Genomic DNA, 20,307 nt, shown 5'->3' with positions numbered 1-20,307 from the left:
CAACCAATAGAATAAGACTTACCCAAATTTTCAGGTGAGAAAGTTTCCAGAAAATATCAATTTTGTTTTCCATTGTAAAGATACAAGAGTAGGGAATTAGTTCCAACAAAGCCTTCTGTGAAACAAAACATAACAAATTAATACTTGAGATTTAGACATCTAGTGGCCATTTTATTAGGTACACCTGCTTGTTAATGCAAATATCTAATCAGCCAATTATGTCGCGGCAACTCAATGCACAAGAACATTCAGACATGTTCAAAATGTTCACCTGTTGTTCAGACCACACATCAGAATGGGGGCAAATTACGATCTAAGTGACTTTGACCATGGAATAACTGTTGGTGTGAGATGGGGTGGTTTGAGTATCTCAGAAAGTGCTGATCGGCTGAGATTTTCAGACACAAAAGTACCTGGAGATTAGATAGAATGGTGTGAAAAACAAAACAAAAACATCCAGTGAGTGGCAGTTCTGTGGGTGAAAATGCCTTGATAAGAGAGGTCAGAGAATGCCTGGACTGGTTCAAGCTGACAGGAAGGCAATAGTAACTCAAATTAACACACATCACAATAGTGATGTGCAGAAGAGCATCTCTGAGCGCACAACCTATCAAACCTTGAAGTGGATGGGCTACAGCAGTTTAAGACCACGAACATACACTCAGTGGCCATTTTATTAGGCACAGGATGTATATTCCCTTTGCTCTCTCTTTGCCATTCTTACTTATTATAATTGTTATTATTTTTTTCCTTTTGTATTTGCACAGTTAGTTATCTTTTGTACATTAGTTGTTTGTCCCTCCTGTTGGGTGCAGCCTTTCACTGATTCTACTGTGTTTCCTGGATTTACTGTGCATGCCCGCATAAAAGCAAATCTCCGGGGTTGTATATGGTGACATATTTGTACATTGATATGAAATCTACTTTGAATTTTGAACTTTAAGTCACACTTATTTTCTAACTTCTGATGAAAGGACACTGACCCTAAACATTAATTCCATTTCTCTCGCCACAGAGATTCATACAACATGGAGCCAAGCACTTCAACCCAACTGGCCCATGCCAACCAAGTTGCCAAATTAAGCTGGTCCCGTCTGCATGTTTGGCCCTTATCCTTCCAAGCCTTCCCTATCCATGTACCTATTCAATTGTCTTTTAAAAGTTGTTATTGCACCTGACTCAAAACACTTCCTCCCATTCCACACATGTACAGCTCACTTTTGTAAAATAAAAAGTTGCTCCTCAAACTCCTGTTAAGCAACTCTCCCCTCACCTTAACTTTGTCCTCCCTGGTTCTTAATTCCCCAACCCTGGGAAAAAGACTGTCTAGCTATGCTGACTAATTTGCTGAGCATTTCCGCCATTTTTTGTTGTTATTAACTGAATCTATTCTTGTTAAATATTTCTCTTAAACCTTCACAAGGAATATTAGCAACATACACAAAGTGCTGGAGGAACTCAGGAGGCCAGGCAGCATCAATGGAAAAGAGTACAGTTGATGTTTTGGGCCGAGACCTTTCATCACGACTGGAGAAGAAAAGACGAGGAGTCAGAATTAGAAGGTGGGGAGGGGAGGAAGAACCACAAGGTGATAGGTGAAACCGGGGTGGGGGGGGAGGGATGACGTAAAGAGCTGGGAATTTGATTGGTGAAAGAGATAAAGGGCTGGGGAAGGGGGAATCTGATAAGAGAGAACAGAAGGCCATGGAGGAAAGAAAAGGGGGAGGAGCCCCAGTGGAAGGTGATGGACAGGTAAGGAGATAAGGAGAGAGAGAGAAAAAGGAATGGGGAATGGTGGGGGGGGGGGAAGCATTACATGTACAGGGAATACTATAGATCTACATCTAAGATGTAGGGAAAATCTATGGTGAAATTTCACTAGCTGGATTCGACGATGCCAACACAGAACTTTAGAGGTGACAGGCGTTGCTGCATCTGTCAATTTGTTCCATCACTGCAGTCTACTGGGGGCACTGGCTTGATCAGACTCGGCATAGGACCTGACACCATATTCACTTGTTCCATCACTGCAGTCTACTGGGGGCACTGGCTTGATCAGACTCGGCATAGGACCTGACACCATATTCACTTGTTCCATCACTGCAGTCTACTGGGGGCACTGGCTTGATCAGACTCGGCATAGGACCTGACACCATATTCATTTCAATTGGGATTACAGGCCTGAAAATTAGAAGGAAAACAAGGTGGCAAAAAAAAAATTTTTGATTTTTTTTTGCTCTCTTTTAATGATTTCAATTATTTCTAAGTACTCCATTGATGTGATCTGAAATAATATTGGTGATCAATTTATCTGAAAACAAGACTCTTACAAATTTCTATGGATGTACAGTGGAGGGCATCCCACCCTAGCATGTAACACGCACAACACGCTGGAGGAACTCAGCAGGCCAGGCAGCATCCGTGGAAAAGATCGGTTGACGTCAGGACAAAGGGTTCCAGCCCGAAACATCAACCGATCTTTTCCACGGATGCTGCCTGACCTGTTGAGTTCCTCCAGCGTATTGTGAGTGTTGCTTTGACCCCAGCATCTGCAGATTATTTTGTGTTTACGTCACCCTAGCATGTAGACTCCAATGCACAGGATCACAGGAAACTGCTGAGGATTGTAAACTCAGCCAGCTCCGTCAAAGGCATAACCTTCCTCATCTTTGAGGACAACTTCATCAGGCAGTGCCTCAAGATGGCAACCATCACTGAGATCTGTGAAAGTCTAGAACATGCCTTCTTCCATCTGGGGGTAGGAGGAGGAGGAGGAGGTACAGGAACCTGAAGACCCACGCTCAACGATTCAGAAACAGTTCCTTCCCCTCTGCTATCAGATTTTTGAATATTCTATGAACCCCTAAATGCTACCTCATTATCATTTTTTGCACTTTTTAAAAATATAATTTATAGTAACTTTATGTCTGTGCACTGTACCGCTGCTGCAAGACAACAAAATTCAAACCACACAAGTCAATGATTATAAATCTGATTCTGAGTATAGGTCACCAGTTTTCTCAACTCACACAGGAGATGCGCTTGAGACCAAAAACTTCCGCTGGAGAGATGTAGAAATTCTCCTCCTGGTATTTAGGTTTTCTGGAGGAATTTATCTGTGAGTAGAGGGGAAAAAAGTCATAACATAATACTCCAATATCATTTTAAATAGTCTTTGTAGAGTATAGTATCTCCAAAAATATCCATTGAGTTCCCAAACCCAACACATAAACATGGAGAGCTGTATTTAATTCCCTTCAATGAAGGTTGTATAAACCACTTAATTAATTGAAGGGTCCAGTAATCTGCTGGCTAAGTTACTGGACTAGCATTCAGAGTTCTGCACCATTGATTTAGAAATTCACACTCACTGGCACTTCACTAGGTACTTCCTAAACCTAATAAAATGGCCACTGAGTGTATGTTCATTCTTATGCCTTGTAAATTGCTCCCAGAGACTCAAGTCATTGCTGTTCTGTCCTCATCCTTGCTGGTGTCTGTGGTGATATGACGTGTCAGAACATGATTGGAAAGAGTTCTGAGCATGCGCAGAAATGATAGAAAGATCGAGAACATGGTACTGTAAGAAACGTGGTTTGGTTGTTGCTGTAAATAAAAGTTCTATTTCTTCCAGAACATGATTCTTTATTAGTAACCCACGGTACGTATAAATATAAAGAACACAACAGTGTCCCCTTCCAATCAACTTTGGCCAGCTCATGCCTCTATAATTCTCTTTACTCCACTGTAATACTGATACATCTGACTTTAGCTTCTCCCTCTCAAATTGCAGAGTGAAGTCTATCGTATTATGATCACTGTCTCCGTATAGTTCCTTTACCTTCAGCTCCCTAATCAATTCCAGATCATTGCACAACATTCAATCTAGAATTGCCTTTTCCCTAGTGGGCTCAACCACAAGCTGCTCTAAAAAGCCATCTCTCAGTCAGACTACAAATTCTCTCTCTTGGGATCTAGTACCAACCTGATTTTCCCAATCTATCTGCATATTGAAATCCCTCATGATTATTGTAACATTGCCCTTTTGACATGCATTTTCTATCTCCCGTTGTAATTTGTAGCCCACATCCTGGCTACTGATCAGAGACCTGTATATACCTCCCATCAGGGTCTTTCTACCTTGCAGTTTCTTAATGCTACGCACAAGGATCCTACATCTTCCAATCCTATATAAACTTTTTCTAAGGATTTGATTGCATTTTTTAACAACAGAGCCACCCCACTACCTCTGCCTACCTGCCTGCCCTTTTGATACAAGTTTATTATTGGAAAAAAAGACACCTGGTTTACTAATGTCTCTGGGGAGGGAAATTTGTTGTCCTTACATATGTGAGGGTGATGAAGAGGATTTTGACACCCAGTACTTCATCAACCAGGGCACTCAGTATAAATGTTAGCAGGTGATGGTTGATTGTACAAAATGCTGGTGAGGCTGCACTTAGAACATTGTGTTCAGTTTAGTCTCCCTGCTACAGGGAAGATGTATAACTGGAACGAGTGCAGACAAGATTTACAAAGATGCTGCTAGGACTTGAGGGTCAGCGTTATAGGAAGAGGTTGGACAGACTAGAATGCAATTCCTTAGAGGATAGAAGACTGAGATGTTTTCTTATAGAAGAGTATAGAATCGTGAGGGTAATATAGATCATAGACAGAGTGAAAGCACACTGTCTTTTTCCCAGGGTTGGGGAATCAACCCAAAGAGCATAAATTTAAGGAGAGAGGGGAAAGATTTAATAGGAACTTTTTTTTTTACAAAGGGTGGTATCTATGCCAGAAGAAGTGGTTAAGGCAGGTACAATAACAACTTTGAAAAGACATTTAATTGGGCAAGTATTTAGATAGGAAAGGCTTAGAAGGTGATGGCTTCACTGCTGGCAAATGGGAATGGGACTAGCATGATCAGCATGGACCATTTGGGCCAAAGGTCCCACTCTCCTGCTCTACGTCTCTGTGACTCCAGACCAACTAGTTTGACTGATTTCTTCCATTCTTGAAGTTGTATAGTAACTATAGACCATAAGATATGGGAGCAGAAGTAGGCCATTTGGCCCATCAAGTCTGCTCCACCATTCAATCATGGGCTGATCCAATTCTTCCAGTCATCCCCTCTCCCCTGCTTTCACCCCATACCCTTTGATGCCCTGGCTAATCAAGAACTTATTTATTTCTGCCTTAAATACACCCAATGACTTGGCCTCCACAGCCCTTCGTGGCAACAAATTGCACAGATTTACCACCCTCTGACTAAAGCAATTTCTCCGCATCTCAGTTCTAAAAGGACGTCCTTCAATCCTGAAGCCGTGCCCTCTTATCCTAGAGTCTCCTACCATGGGATACAACTGCCTCCATCCCCAGCGTCAGGGATACAACTGCCTCCATCCCCAGCGTCACCCTCACACCATGACAATGTACACAAAATAAGTGCTACACTACATTAAAGGAGGGAAAGAGTGTCCTAGTTTAACGTTCAATCATCTTAATTAAAGCATGTCGCTTCCTCCATCCTTTCATTGCTGGTTGTGTGGCGGTGCACAGCAAAATCCCCAAAAAAAGAGTAATGAAATAAAGTAATCTACTAAAAGAGTGACCCAAGTACTTCTCTGACCTGGAATTACCTTGGAACAAGCTGTAAGTGGATACCTCCAACAACACCCCATTCCCTCATTGAACATGGAGTGGTCTGCTGCCCAATGGCAATCAGCTGGAATGTACCGTGGGGATTTTCTATCCCAAGATTCCTGGGCGTTATGTAGGATGAGGATGGAAAGCTTTGTCCTCATTTTGCTCTGCACATGTGATGTTAGTAGTTTTACAGCATGGATGGACACGGTTGCATTTAAGACATTTGCCACACTCAAGCTTACCTTGTAAAGTCTCTGCAGAATAGAGAGACAACTGTGCAATTCCCCAGAAAATGTTGTTTGCATGGCCGAAGTCTCCAGAAGAAGGCGGTGAGATGCACTTCTGTACAAGTTTACAAGTTTGTTGAAGAAAAACTCATTGAGGTCACTCCACCAAGATTCTGGTTTAAAAGCAAGAAACAAATAAATAAGCAACACACACAAAATACTGAACTAAGCAGGCAGGCAGTATCTATGGAAAAGAGTAAACAGTTGCCAATGTTTGTATCCAAAGATAAGAATTTTCAGAAACAGTTTTAGCTGATAATAACAGATGTGGGGAGGGTAATAAGTGCTACAGGTTGTTAAAAGTTGCAGGAGGATGTAGCAGATATAGGAAGGTGGATGTGTGCATGTTTGTGTGGATATTCAAACTGATATTAGAACCAGAAAAGCTGGACAAACTAGTCTTGCATCCACTGAAGTTCAGAAAAGCAAGAGATATAAAATATATAAAATCCTGAATGGAGAACCTAGAACCAGGAGTCAGGATCAGAATCAGATTCATTATGACTGACCTGTGATGTGAAATTTATTGTTTTGTGGCAACCGTACAGTGCAAAGACAGAAAATTATTATAAATTAGAAAAATAAATAAATAAAGTACAAAAAGGGCAGTGTTCAAGGGCTCGTGAACTGTTCAGAAATCGGATGGCAAAGGGGAAGGAGCTGTTCCTGAATCATTGGATGTGGGTCTGAGACTCCGATATCATCTCCTTGAGGAAGATGAAGTGGACATGTCCTGAATGGTGAGGGTCTTCAGTGAAGGATGCTGCCTTCTTGAGGCATTGCCTTTTGGAGATGTCTTGATAGCAGGGTGTTTTAGTAAGAGATCATACACTAGAGACTGAGAAGAGCGAGACTTTTACCACCACGAGTTTTTGGAACTCTCGTCCTCAAGAACTTTTGGAGACTTTTGAATATTTTTAAGGCAGAGCGGATAGATGAGCAAAGGGGTTAAAGGTTACCCTGGGCAGATGGAAATGCAGAATTGGACCAGTCATGATTTTATGAACGGACAACATGCTCGAGGGGCTGTGCTGTTTCCAATTCATGCATTCACTTGTCTGTGCATGGTCTCTCTGATACATGCCTGAATTGCAGAGTGTTTCCAGCACTTCTATTTTAATCTGACGTTCCCAGCATTGACAAAATGTTGTTCTCACTTTAGAATCCCCTGGATTGCTTGCAAAATCCCTTGTGTTCTTACCAAGGATCAGCAGTTGGCTTTCTTCCAGCGACACAATAGCTGTACTCAGAAGACTTGTGAGTTTTGCTGAGCTTTTTCCCCCTCTCTGGACTTCTATGAGCTCTGGCAGAATGAGACAGACTCGAAGAGCTTCCACACCAGCAGGAGACTTGCTTAAGGAGGGAATCAAATTTTCTATCACTGTGTCAATAACCTATTGAGAAAATTCAAATTCAATTTAATCGTACTCAATGTTTCAACTTTAACAATAATGCAATTTACATTTATATAGCAACTTTAATATGAGAACGGGGAGCGATTTATGGAAAGGAGTTTAAAAGTATCTGAGGGGCCACTTTTTCCACACAGAGGCTGGTGAGTATATGGAATGTCCCATCAGAGGAAGTGGTTGAGGCAGGTAGAGATTCATGAAATTATGAAAGATGTAGCTAGGATAGACACTCAGAATCTTTTCTCCGGTGTAGAAACATCAAACACCAGAGGACATGCTTTTAAGGTTAGAAGGGGTAACTTTTAAGGCAACATGGGGGGCAGGTTTTTTATTTTAATCAGAGAGTGGTAGTGCCTGGGATAGGTTATCATGGTAGCAGTGGAGCAGGTAGTTTAGTGGAGTTTACGAGACTTTTACAGTACTGTGCAAAAATCTTAGGCACATATATATAGCTACAGTGCCTAAGATTTTTACACAGAACTGTAGTAATTTTATGTATTGCACTGTAGTGTTGCTGCTGCAAAGAAAAAAGGCAAATTTCATGACATATGTGAGTGATAATAAAGCTGATTCTGGTATGGGTCTCCAGTGTGGATGGACAGTGGGAAAGAGGCAGGAAGAGGGGAATCATAGCTGGGAAAAGGGGAAGGGAGAGGGGAGGGAGTGGGAAGCACCAGAAGGACATTCTGTAAATGATCAATAAACCAATCGTTCGGAATCAAATAACCTCGCCTGGTGTCTCAGGGCTGGGTGTGCCTGCACCCACACCATCCCCCGCCCCTGGCATTCCTTCTCTGCCACCTGTTCCAAACCTCTCCCGCGGCGCTCTGCCCTCACCATTCTCAACATCCTTTGCTCCAGCCAGATTTACAAACTAGCTCTCTGCTCCACATTGAGAAATACTGTACTGTGCAGCTATATATATGTACGTAAGACTTTTGCACAGTACTACAGATAGACACATGAATTGAAGGGAATGGAGGGATATATGTGACACATAGGAGGAAGATATTTGGTGTCATTCAGCATCAAGGTTGGCACAGTATTGTGGGCCGATTGGCCTGTCCAGTGCTGTACTGTTCTATATGCAGGAAATGCAAGTACATGGTTTATATACAGGCAGACGTTTTTAGTTCACTTTGGCATCACTCTTGACATTGATATTGTGAGCCAGAGAGTCTGTCCCTGTGTTGTACTGTTTTATGTTCTATGTCCTGTGTACAACAGCATCACAGAAGAAGCACTTGGATATGTCCAAGCAGAGGCAGGCCTTGGAGGGATATGGCTGAACACAGGAAATTGGGACCAGCTGGCTGGACAATGTGGTTGGCATGGACTGGCTGGCTGAATGGCCTGTGTCCATGTTGTATTTCTCTATGACTCTAGTAAACCGTCCCGAAGCACTTCATAGTGACCTCACTGCACAAGATAAAGGTGCAGGCGCAAACAATTAGTTCAGGAGACCAATACCTCCTCTACTAAAAGAAAACCTGGTACCATCTTGTATTTCTTGCATATAAATCCTTTATGGATAATGTTTATTTTTTTTAATAAAAAAATCCCAAAAGGTTTGCGGATTCTTACTCCGACATCGCAATTCCTGAGACCTGGGCTCCTGGTAAATACAGTAAAACTCTGAACATTCAGCAAGCTCAGGATACTGCTGGTGTTTGATTAGTAGATGTTATTCCCAATTAATATGCTAACACCCTTTTAATTCACCTTTTTATATGTTATATGATAGTATGATACATCTTCCAGTGATCCCAGTAAGTTTAAAGGGAAGACAAGAAATAAAACACAATTTTTATTCATTTGGATACGTACAAGGACAGGAAAGGTTTAAAGGGGTGTGGGCCCAATGCAGGCAAATGGGACCAGCTTAGGTAAGCACCTTGATTGGCATGGATAAGTGACTGTCAAGGAAGCAAGGGAAACTAGGCACTGGCGAGTTTAAAAGGGGTATGGGACCTACAGTCCAGTTTGTTAGAAGGCAGCATGGAAACCAGAGTCTTGGTGTGTTACAGGGATTGTAGAAAATGGGGCTCCAGTGAGCTTAATGGGAGCGTGGGAATTGGAACATTAATATATTAAAGAGTGCAGGAAACAGGGCACAGTGAGGTTAAAGGGAGTGAGGGAACTGGGGCCCACGTGTGGTATATTAGTAAACTCCCCCCGTGAAGTCATGATGACTCTGATAAATTGATTTAATACTCTCTCATATACAAGTACCAACTGTATGGGTGGCATGCAAAGCAAATACTGTACAGTTTATTTCATCACACCAGTGCATCTACATAGGACAAGGGAAAAGAAATAACAGAACGGAGGATAAAGTGCTGCAGTTACAGAGAAAGTGCGGTACAGACAGACAATAAGTGCAAGTGAAGATATGAGGCGGAATGATGTCAAGACTCCGTTTTATCACATGAACACGTACCACCAGACTTAAGGACAGCTTCCATCCCGCTGTTCCAAGACTACTTAATAATCTTAAATAGTCTTACAACAGTGGGGTAGAAGCTGTTCTTGAGTCTGGTGGTATGTGCTTTCAGGCTTTTGTATCTTCTGTGCGATGGGGGGTGGGGCGGGAGAAGACAGAATGTTTTGGGGTGGGAGGGTTCCTCGTTTATGTTGGCTGCTTTACTGAGGCAGTGATAACTGTAGACTCCATGGAGGGAAGGCTGGTTCCTGTGATGTGCTGAGCTGTGTCCACAACTCTCCACAGTTTCTTTTGGTCTTGGGCAGAGCAGTTGTCACAACAATATGAGTAGGATATCGTCTATGATGCACCAATAACAATTGGTGAGGGTCAATGAAGACATGCGGAATCTCTTCAGCCTTCCAAGGAACTAGAGGTTCTGGTGTGCGTTCCGTGTGTCAAAGCCAGTAAACCAGGATATCCAAGTGACTGTATAGCAGATTATCGGAGTGTTACTGCAATAACTTTCATCTTATGAATTGCTATTAAGTTAAAAAGATCCTACTTTGATTCAATAAATCTTACAGTAGAAGAGATTCTCTGTACATTAGAGAAACTAGCCCTCCTCCGTGGACTCTATGCACGTTTCTCATTGCCTCGGTAAAACAGCCAGCGTAATCAAACACCCCACCCACCCTGGACATTCTGTCTTCTCCCCTCTTCCATTGGACAGAAGATAACAAAGCCTGAAAGCACGTACCACCAGACTGAAGGTCAGATCTTATCCTACTGTTGTAAGATTATTAGACGGTTCCCAAGTATGACATAAGGGATTCTTCATCCTGTTTCCTGGACCTGCTCACCAGGAGATCAATGATTGGCTCTCCCTCTCAGATCCTTATCTTTCAGCCAACAAGCTTTTCATTACCTCTTGCAAAAGTGTGGGATTCGTCCCGAGTTTTTCAAACCAGAGACTTGCTGCTGATAGGTCGATGCCCGGGGTTTCTCTGCTCCTTTTGAAATGATCATCCGCACTGCATAAACATATATGAAATTAACTTTACACAAGAGTCGATACCTCAGGATAGACATGCACCACAGACAATACCTGACTCATCGTCAGAGTGGGGTGGAGTATCACTGATGCCATAAGGCCTAAGGTGTAGCTCAATGGGTCACACACTTGTCTTCAAACCTCAAGTTAGGAAGTTCACGGAACACTCCAGTACTAGTAGAGGGAGTAACAAGGGAGTCTAACCTTACCACCATGCTCTTTCTTTAACAGAAATGTTTCTTATTTTAATTTACAGTACTTTTTATGTATTGTATCATCCTACAAATTTCATGCCATGAGTCAGTGGTATTAAAGCTGATTCTGATTCTGAAGGCTAGGCAGAGGATGTTCTTGTGGCAAGTGGTAAAATTCCGCCTTCCCCAGAACATACTGGTACAACCCCACACTGCTATCCTCACATCAGCCCTTACTATCTGGTTTAGTGCAGCATTCTTTCACAATATACAGAAACTACAGCGAGCCCTCTGGTCAGCAGAAAAGCTCATTGGCTGCAGTCTACCATCACTGCAGGACTTCAACGTGTCCAAGACAAAGAAGTGGGCAGGAAATGTCATTACGGACACTACCCACCCTGCAAACTACCTTTTCAAAGTTCAAAAGTTCAAGGTTCAACAGCAGATGCCATCTCACTGGCTCTTCACTCAACCCTGGAACATCTGGACAGCAAAGATGCATACATCAGGATGCTCTTTATCAACTACAGCTCAGCATTTAACATTATCATCCGCTCAAAGCTAATCAGTAAACTCCAATATCTGGGCCTCAATACCCCTTGTGCAACTGGATCCTGGATTTCCTCACTTGCAGACCCTAGACAATATGGATTGGCAAAAGCCAATCTCCATCAGCACAGGAATGCCACAGGGCTACATGCTTAGCCCCTGCTCTACTTGCTTTACACCTACGACTGTGTGGCTAAGTAAGGCTCTAACACCATATATAAGTTTGCTGATGACATCACTGTTGTGGACTGAGTTAAAGGGGGTGATGAATCAGCACACAGGACGGAGACTGAAAATTTGGCTGAGTGGTGTTTAAATAACCACCTCTCGCTCTATGTCAATAAGACCAAGTAACTGATTGTAGACTTCAGGAGAGAGAAACCAGAGGTCCATGAGCCAGTAATCATTGGAGGGTCAGAGGTGGAGAGGGTCAGTAACTTTAAATTCCTGGGTGTCACTTTCTTCACAATTATAAAAGAGGATGCTGTCTAAGTCGCATGCCATCTTGGACAATGTCTCCCATCCACTACATAATGTACTGGTTGGGCACAGGAATACATTCAGCCAGAGACTCATTCCACCGAGATGCAACACAGAATGTCATAGGAAGTCATTCCTGCCTGTGGCGATCAAACTTTACAACTCCTCCCTTGGAGGGTCAGACATCCTGAGCCAATAGTCCTGGACTTATTTCATAATCTACTGGCATAATTTACATATTACTATTTAACTATTTATGGTTCTATTAATATTTATTATTTATGATGCAACTGTAACAAAAACCAATTTCCCCCGGGATCAATAAAGTATGACTATGACTATGACTATGATGGTGATATACTATTCCTGTGTATCACCATCATATAAATATAATTGCAAAGAAAACTCAACAGTGCTGCCTCTCCTTCCTCAGCAGTTTCCTGAGACTTGCAATATCATCAAAAACCGTGGCAAGCTTCTATAGATGTGTGGTGGAAAGTGTACTGACTGGCTGTGTTATGGCCTGGTATGGGAACACCAATGCCTTTGAGTGAAAAATCCTACATCACTGGGAAAGCTCTCCCCACCACTGAGCACATCTACATGAAACGTTGCTGTAGGAAAGCAGCATTCATCATCAAAGATCCTCACCACCCAGGCCATGCACTTTTCTCGCTGCTGCCATCAGGTAGAAGTTACAAGTGCCTCAGGACTTGACCACCAGGTTCAACAACAATTACTAACCCTCAACCATCAGTACTTGAACAAAAGGGGATAACTACACTTATTCTATTTCAGGTGTTCCCACAACCGATGGTTTCACTTTAGGGACTCTTTACCTTGTTATTCCATGCTCATTATTTATTGCTAATTATTTATATCTGCATTTGCAGAGTTTGTTGTCCAATGATCCTGTTTACAGTTACTGTTCTATAGATTTGCTAAGTATGCCTGCAGAAAAAGAATCTCAGGGTTGTATGTGGTGCCATGTATGTACTCCGATAATACATTTTACTTTGAACTTTTGAACTTTGAACTTTAATGTATTTGTGTTCAAAGGGCAGTGATTTTTGTTACTCATAGTTGGTGAGAAATAAGCATTTAAGACCATTCAGAACTGTTTTACACATTGTGGATTCAAGCATTCTGGCTTGAAGATGCCAGAAATGTCCTGGCGTGAAAATGAAACAAATTCACTACTTTACCAAGTTAGGAACTACAAAGAATTTCAATAATCTTGAATGTCACAATTAAAATGAAGAGTTGGAGTATGCAACTGTTGAAAGCATCGTATGCACACAGTATTATCTGTACCAGGTGTCTGCGCTGCCTTTGTTTATTTACAGTCAATCAACAGAACACAGGTAGCATATACCGGATGAATTCCTTGTCGATAACTAACACAGGGTTTTATAGTACTGTAGTACCATTGATAGTGATCAGATTTGTTCTGCATTTCATTTAAATCCATTACTTATTACTCAGTTTGTCTTTTTTTTATACCTTTTTAACTATTTCCATGGAACTTTGGCTAATTGGAGTTGCTGCTTAATTGGGCCAAAATGTACAGGTCCCAATGTGTCCCAATTAACTGCAACCCACTGAATATAATTCTTTTTTTATATAGAATTTTTATTATTTGTAATTGTTAAATTTTTTTGTTTTATGTTTTGATACCTTCAAATTTGATGGGCCAAATGGCCTAATTCTGCTCCTATGTCTTACGGTCCTGTGTTCTGCTCTGACCAACGCACCACAAATTCCTAATATATGCAAATGCACACTCAGTGGCCACTTTATTAGGTACACCTGCACACCTCCTTGTTAATGCAAATATCTAATCAGCCAATCACTTGGCAGCAACTCAATGCATCAAACTGTGCAGATACTGTATGTCAAGAGGTTTAGTTGATGTTCAGACAAAACATCAGAATGGGGAAGAAACGTGATCCAAGTAACTGACCATGGGATGATTGTTAGTGCCAGACAGAATGTTTTTTTCCCCTCAGGAACTGCTGAGCTCCTGGGATTTTCACACACTTGTTTGCAGAGAATGGTGCAAAAAAAAACAAACAAAAAAATCCACAGTGGCAGTTCTGTGGGTGCAAACATCCTTTTATATTAGGTACAAGAAGTACCTAATAAAGGAGCCAGTGAGTGTATGTGATGAATATCTATGATCCTTGATCTTTAATAACTAGTTGAGGAATATCACCACCTCTGCAGATGCTAATTGGAAAGCAGGATTTAATTCTGCTCTTACTGTCTTAGATTTGAGCACTAGATCCCAAAGTAAGAGTGATATTTAACTCCATTTAGTAATTTTGTGTTCCCAGTTGAGATCACTACACCAGGAGGCCATTTGCTTCTTCCAACCTGTTCCATGATTCAGTTAATTCTTGGTGCTCTGTGTCTAAACCCAAATAAAAGCAGGCGTGAAGCCATTCAGCCCCTCAAACCTACTCTGCTTTGAACCTGGATGCCTGGAGATGTGAGGCAGCAACACTACCTGCTGCACATGAGCACCATGTCAGTGTCCCGCACTTGCCCTTGGAAACGTGATTTACTTGATTGTTCTCCACCCTCTGTGACAATCACCATTCACTTTGCCCTTACCTGATTTCCAGAAAGATTCCATTGAGACGTTCAGCAGAGGAGAAAACACAAATGATTTGCCTGCAGAGAAGTGAACACAGGTCGTTGAGAAAATTGTCCGATGTGATTACACTCGTGCCTTTCAAACAAGTTTGAAAGAAGACACTTAGAACAGAAAATCTGACAGAGCAGAACATAGATATTGCACCCCTTTCATGGGCAGCACAGTCTCTTTCACACCAGAAGTAGATGATAGAGTTATACAGCATGGCGAACAGGTTCTTCGGCCCAACTTGTCCATGCTGATCAAGTTTCCCAACTGAGTTGTCCCACGTCTCCACATTTGTCCTGCGTCCCTCTCAACCTTTCCTATCTCTGTCCCTGTCCAAATGTTTAACAACATTATAATTGTACCTGCCTCAACCACTTCTTCTAGCAGCTCGTTCCACATGCCCATCATCTTGAGTGTGGAAACATTTCCCCTCAGGTCCACTTTAAATCCCTCCACTCTTCGAATGATAGCATTTGTTACTTTAATGGCGAGAAAATCTATTTTGTTGAACTGGAAGGAAACTAATTCTCCAACTACATTCCAATGGTTTTCTCAAATTATATTAAATTTAAATTTAGAAAAAAATTAGAAGTGATATTTTTGACCCTTCGGTTAAATTTGAAGAAACTTGGAAACCTTTTATGCAACATTTTCATATGATGTAATCTGACCTTTCCGAATCTTTTTTCTAAACTTAAATTATATGATGAGAGGAGCGGAGTCAACGATATTACTGAATGTGTCTGATACAAGCTATTGGTCTAGCCCTGTTTTGCTTTTTTTGGGGTTTTTTTTTTCCTCTTTTTCTTTTGGTGTTTTTTTTTGTTTATATATTTTTTTCTTTTTATTTCTTTTTTAATGATTAATTTCATTATGAGTTTGGAAGTCTTTTATATCTATTTTACTTAAAGTTCATTTTATATATGCTGATTAACATTATTCCAATCTCTTTGTACCAACTTTGTTATTCAGTTTATAATTTTGAAAACTAATAAAAAGATTTAAAAAGAAAAGAAATCCCTCCACTCTCTGCTTAAACCTATGCCCTCCACTTTCAGATTTCCTTACCTTGTTCCCTTGTTCCATATCCATACTTTAACCACTAACTTGTTTCAGCCTGCAGTTTGAGACGGAAAAGCTAAAATCAGATGTATCAGCATTGGAGTAAAGGGAATTACAGAGGCATGAGAGAGGAGCTGGCCAAAGTTGATTGGAAGGGGACATCAGCAGGTATGTTGGCAGAACTGCAATGGTTGGAGTTTCTGGAAGCACTTTGGAAGGTGCAGGATAGATACATCCCAAAGATAAAGAGGTATTCTAAAGGGAGGATAAGGCAGCCATGGCTGACAAGGGAAGTCAAAGCCAGCATTAAATCAAGAGAATGCATATATTATAGTAAAAATAGTGGGGAGTTAGAGGATTCGGAAGTTTTTAAAAATCAACAAAAGGCAACTAAAAAAGCCATTAGGAAAGAAGAGATGAAATATGAAGGTAAGCAGCCAATAATATAAAAGAGGATACCAAAAGCTTTCTCAAGTGTATAGCTAAAGAAAGGCGAGAGTGGATAGTACATCACTGGAAAATGACACTGGAAAGGCAGTAAAGAGGGATAAAGAAATGGCGATGAACTTAACAGATATTTTGTGTCAGTCTTCACTGTGGAAGACATGAGCAGTTTGCCAAAAATTCATAAATTTCAGGGGGCAGAAGCCAGCGGGTGTTGCTAAGGAGAAGGTTCTTGGGAATTTGAACAGTCTGATGGTAGAAAAGTCACCTGGACCAAATGGACTACAGGGTTTTGAAAAAGGTCACTGAAGAGACTGTGATGCAATAGTAATGATCTTTCAAGAATCACTAGATTCTGGAATGGTTCCAGAAGAATGGAAATTTGAAACTGTCACTCCACTCTTTAAGAGGGGAATGAGGCATAAGGAAGGAAATTTTAGGCTAGTTAGCCTGACTTCAGTGGTTGGGAAGATATTGGAGTCCATTATTAAGGATGTGGCCTCAGGGTACTCATAGGCAAAAGTCAGCATGGTTTCCTTTAGCAGAAATCTTGCCTGACAAACCTGTACAAAATCATTGAGGAAATAACAGGCAGGATAGACAAAGGAGGGTAGTGGATGTTGTTTATCTGGATTTTCAGAAGGCTTCTGACAAAGGTGACACACATGTGGCTCTTAACAAGAGCCCATGGTATTAGAGGAAAGGTACTAGCATGGATTGAAGATTTGCTGACTCGCAGGAGGCAAAGAGCGGGAAAACAGGGGGCCTATTCTGGTTGGCTGCTGGTGTTCTGCAGGGGTTGGTGTTGGGACCACTTCTTTTCCCATTATATGTCGATGATTTGGATGACTGAATTGATGGCTTTGTGGCCTGGTTTGTGGACAATACAAAGATGGGTGGAGGGAGAGAGAGCGTTGAGGAAGCAAGGCATCTGCATAAAGACTTAGATAGTCTGGAAGACTGGGCAAAGAAGTAGCAGATGGAATATAGCATAGGGAAGTGTTTGGTCATGCACTTTGGAAGAAGGAATAAAGGCGTAGAGTATTTTCTAAACGGGGAGAAAATTCAAAAATATGATATGCAAAGGGACTTGGGAGTCCTTGTACAGGTTGAGTCAGTGGTAAGGAAGGCAAATGTAATGTTAGCATTCATTTCAAGAGGGCAAGAATATAAAAGTAATGATGTAATGTTGAGGCTTTATAAGGCATTGGTCGGGCCACACTTCGAGTATTACGAGCAATTTTAGGCTCCTTATCTAAGAAAAGGTGTGCTGGCATTAGGGAGAGTCCAGAGGAGGTTCATGAGAATGACCAGAAACAAAAGTGTTAACGTCTGAGGAGTGTTTGATGGGCCTGTACTTGCTAGAGTTCAGAAGAATGAGGGGGGATCTAATTGAAACTTGTCAAATATTGAAAGGCTGAGATAGAGTAGATGTGGAGAGGATGGTTCCTATAGTGTCGAGAGTCTAGAACCAGAGGGCACAGCCTCAAAATAGAAGGATATCCATTTGGAGAAGCGATGAGGAGGAATTTCGTTAGCAAGAGGTAGTGAATCTGTGGAATTCATTGCCACAGACGGCTGTGAAAGCCTAAGTCATTAGGTATATTTAAAGCAGAGGTTGATTGGTTCTTGATTCATCAGGGTTATGGGTAGAAGGCAGGAGAATGGAGTTGATAGGGGTAATTAATCAGCCATGATGGAATGGCGGAGCAGACTTGATGAGTCAAATAGCCTAATTCTACTCCTGTCTTGTGATCTTATTTTTATATTAATTCTTTATTTTATTTTTGATGCCATGGTAGTGTAGCAGTTAGCACAACACTTTTACAGCTGGAGTTCAGAGTTCAATTCTGGCACATTCTGTAAGGAATTTGTGCATTCTCCCCATGACCTCCAGCTGTTTCGGTTTCCTTCCACTGTCCAAAGACAAACTGGTTCGTAGGTTAATCGGTCATTGTAAATTGTCCCGTGATTAGGCCAGGGTTAAATAGGTGCGTTGTTGAGCAGTGCGGCTTGTTGGGTTGGAAGGGTTTGTTCCATGCTGTATCTCCTAATAAATAAATATTCCATATTTACTTTATGGAATCTAGCTTATCTTTATACAGTTCTTGAATGTTGCTTTTCGTTGCATGTCGCACCAGTGCATCACAGTAAATTCCTAACAGATGTAAGTGTATATGGCAAGTAAAATTGATTCTTGATCCTTGCTAAAATGAAGGACTAGAAACAGGGTCCCAGTCAATTTAAAACGTGTGGAAAACAGAACTCAGTGATTTCTCAAATTAGGTCGTCATTACTGGAGACAACAAGAAGTTAGAATCAGAAACAATGAACTGCTCAAGGGGTCAGGCAAAATCTGATATTCCCCCTCCCCCCCCACCACTCTAGTCTCAGGCCTGAACAAAGTCTCCACCCAAAATGTCAGACACTGCCTGGCCCATTGAGTTCCTCCAGCAGCTCATTTTTTTATACCAAGCCATTGGAGCTTTCCTCATCCACATCAGAGTTCAGGCTGGCTGTTTACCACAGTGCAAGGCCTACTGTGAAAGGCCTCATTACTGTTCCAACGTGTTGACTCACAGTCTCGTCTTGTGACAAGATGAGGCCACCCTCAGGGTGGAGGAGCAACACCTTATATTCCGTCTGGGTACCCTCCAACCTGATGGCATGAATATTGATTTCGGAAACCAATTCCACCCCCCCCCCCACCCAATTCATCTATTCCCCACTCTGACGTTTCATTTCTTCTCACCTACCCCCTGCATCCCGTCCTCCTTCCTTTTCCCTGATTGCCCACCCTCCTCTCCTATCCAATTCTTTCTTCTCCAGCCTTCACCTTTCCTATCTACCTGGCTTCACCTATCACCTTCCAGCTAGCCTCTTTCCCCTCACCCGCTCTCCCCACCTTCTTATTCTGACATCTTCACCCTTCCTTCTTAGACCTGAAGAAGTGTCTTGGTCGGATATGTCAACTGTTTACTCCTTTCCATAGATGATACCAGACCCGCTGAGTTCCTCCAACATTTTTTTGTGTTTTGTTTTGGATTTCCAGCATCTGTGAACTTTCTTCTGTTTGTGAAGCTCCTCCATTTATCAGGAGCACCAAATGGGAAACTATGGATCATCAGAACCAGACTTCCATTGTTTCAACTCACGACGGAAAGCTGTGATTCTAGGCCGAGTGACCTCCCATTGCACACATGTGTGACACCGGCCCTACCTCTGTGGTGTGAGGTGCTGATGAGTTCATCCAGCAGTTTGTTTGTTGCTCCAGGTTCCACCATATGCAGGCTCTTGTGTCTCAGTACCTGATTTGGAGAAGCATTTTGGCTTGGTAACAAGCTCACTGACTTCTGTCTTTCACATCTTTTAAATTCAGTGGAACCCCATTTCCTGGGCTCCCTTCAAACACACAGGGACCCTGTTAAATTTATTATGTGACTGTAAAATCTGACAGAAGTTAACTCAAAGTGTGTTTGGTGATATATAATAGTCTGGAAAATCTGTTGCTGCAGCACCATCGAAAAGACGTTCCGATACCCCTGATATATATTGATCTCTATTTCTATGGAGGTATGATGGAAAGCGTCGTAACTGGTTGCATTACAGTCTGGTGTGGAGGCTGCAAAACTCAGGATTGCAATATACTGAAGATACAGCCGGATCTATCATTAGTCCAAACCGTCCCCCCCCCCCCCACCATTGAGAACGTCCTCAAGAAGCAATGCCTCAAGAAGGCAGCATCCATCACAAAGGACCCTCGCTATCTGGAACATTACCTCCTCATTTGACTACCATTGGGGAGAAGGTACAGGAGGCTGAAGAATCATACTCAATGATCCAGGAACAGCCTCTTCCCCTCCAACAGGAGATTTCTTAGCAGATCATGAATACCACCTCATTTATTTATTTTTGTAATTTATAATAATTTGATGTCTCTTGCACCATACTGCTGCCACAAAACAACAAATCTCATGTCATACAAGTCAAGAGCAATCTGATTCTGATCCTCTGCAATTTGCCCTTTAAGGGTTTTGTGTTTGAAAGCAGTGTGTGTGCCCACTTGGAGAATTCCTCAGTTCAGTCCGAGAGAGTGACCCGGACCGTTGT

The 20,307-nt window shown here is 41.9% G+C and overlaps 1 protein-coding gene across 1 annotated transcript in view; it reads right to left on the bottom strand.

Annotated features, from left to right (window-relative positions):
- Positions 1 to 20,307, bottom strand: part of LOC140196751 (probable E3 ubiquitin-protein ligase HERC4) — a 96,610-nt gene that overhangs the window by 43,164 nt on the left and 33,139 nt on the right. The window contains exons 10-15 of the mRNA XM_072256476.1: positions 14,661 to 14,720; positions 10,696 to 10,801; positions 7,135 to 7,327; positions 5,889 to 6,046; positions 3,030 to 3,116; positions 23 to 115 (exon numbers count right to left, since the gene is read on the bottom strand). Coding sequence (XP_072112577.1) covers positions 23 to 115; positions 3,030 to 3,116; positions 5,889 to 6,046; positions 7,135 to 7,327; positions 10,696 to 10,801; positions 14,661 to 14,720 — 697 coding nt within the window. The remainder of the gene's footprint in view (positions 1 to 22; positions 116 to 3,029; positions 3,117 to 5,888; positions 6,047 to 7,134; positions 7,328 to 10,695; positions 10,802 to 14,660; positions 14,721 to 20,307) is intronic.

This window comes from Mobula birostris, chromosome 4 (genome assembly GCF_030028105.1).
Source record: "Mobula birostris isolate sMobBir1 chromosome 4, sMobBir1.hap1, whole genome shotgun sequence".
In the NCBI taxonomy this organism is placed as follows: Eukaryota; Metazoa; Chordata; class Chondrichthyes; order Myliobatiformes; family Myliobatidae; genus Mobula; species Mobula birostris.
The sequence above is the reverse complement of the archived record's forward strand: the minus strand, read 5'-3'. Positions and strand labels throughout refer to the sequence as shown.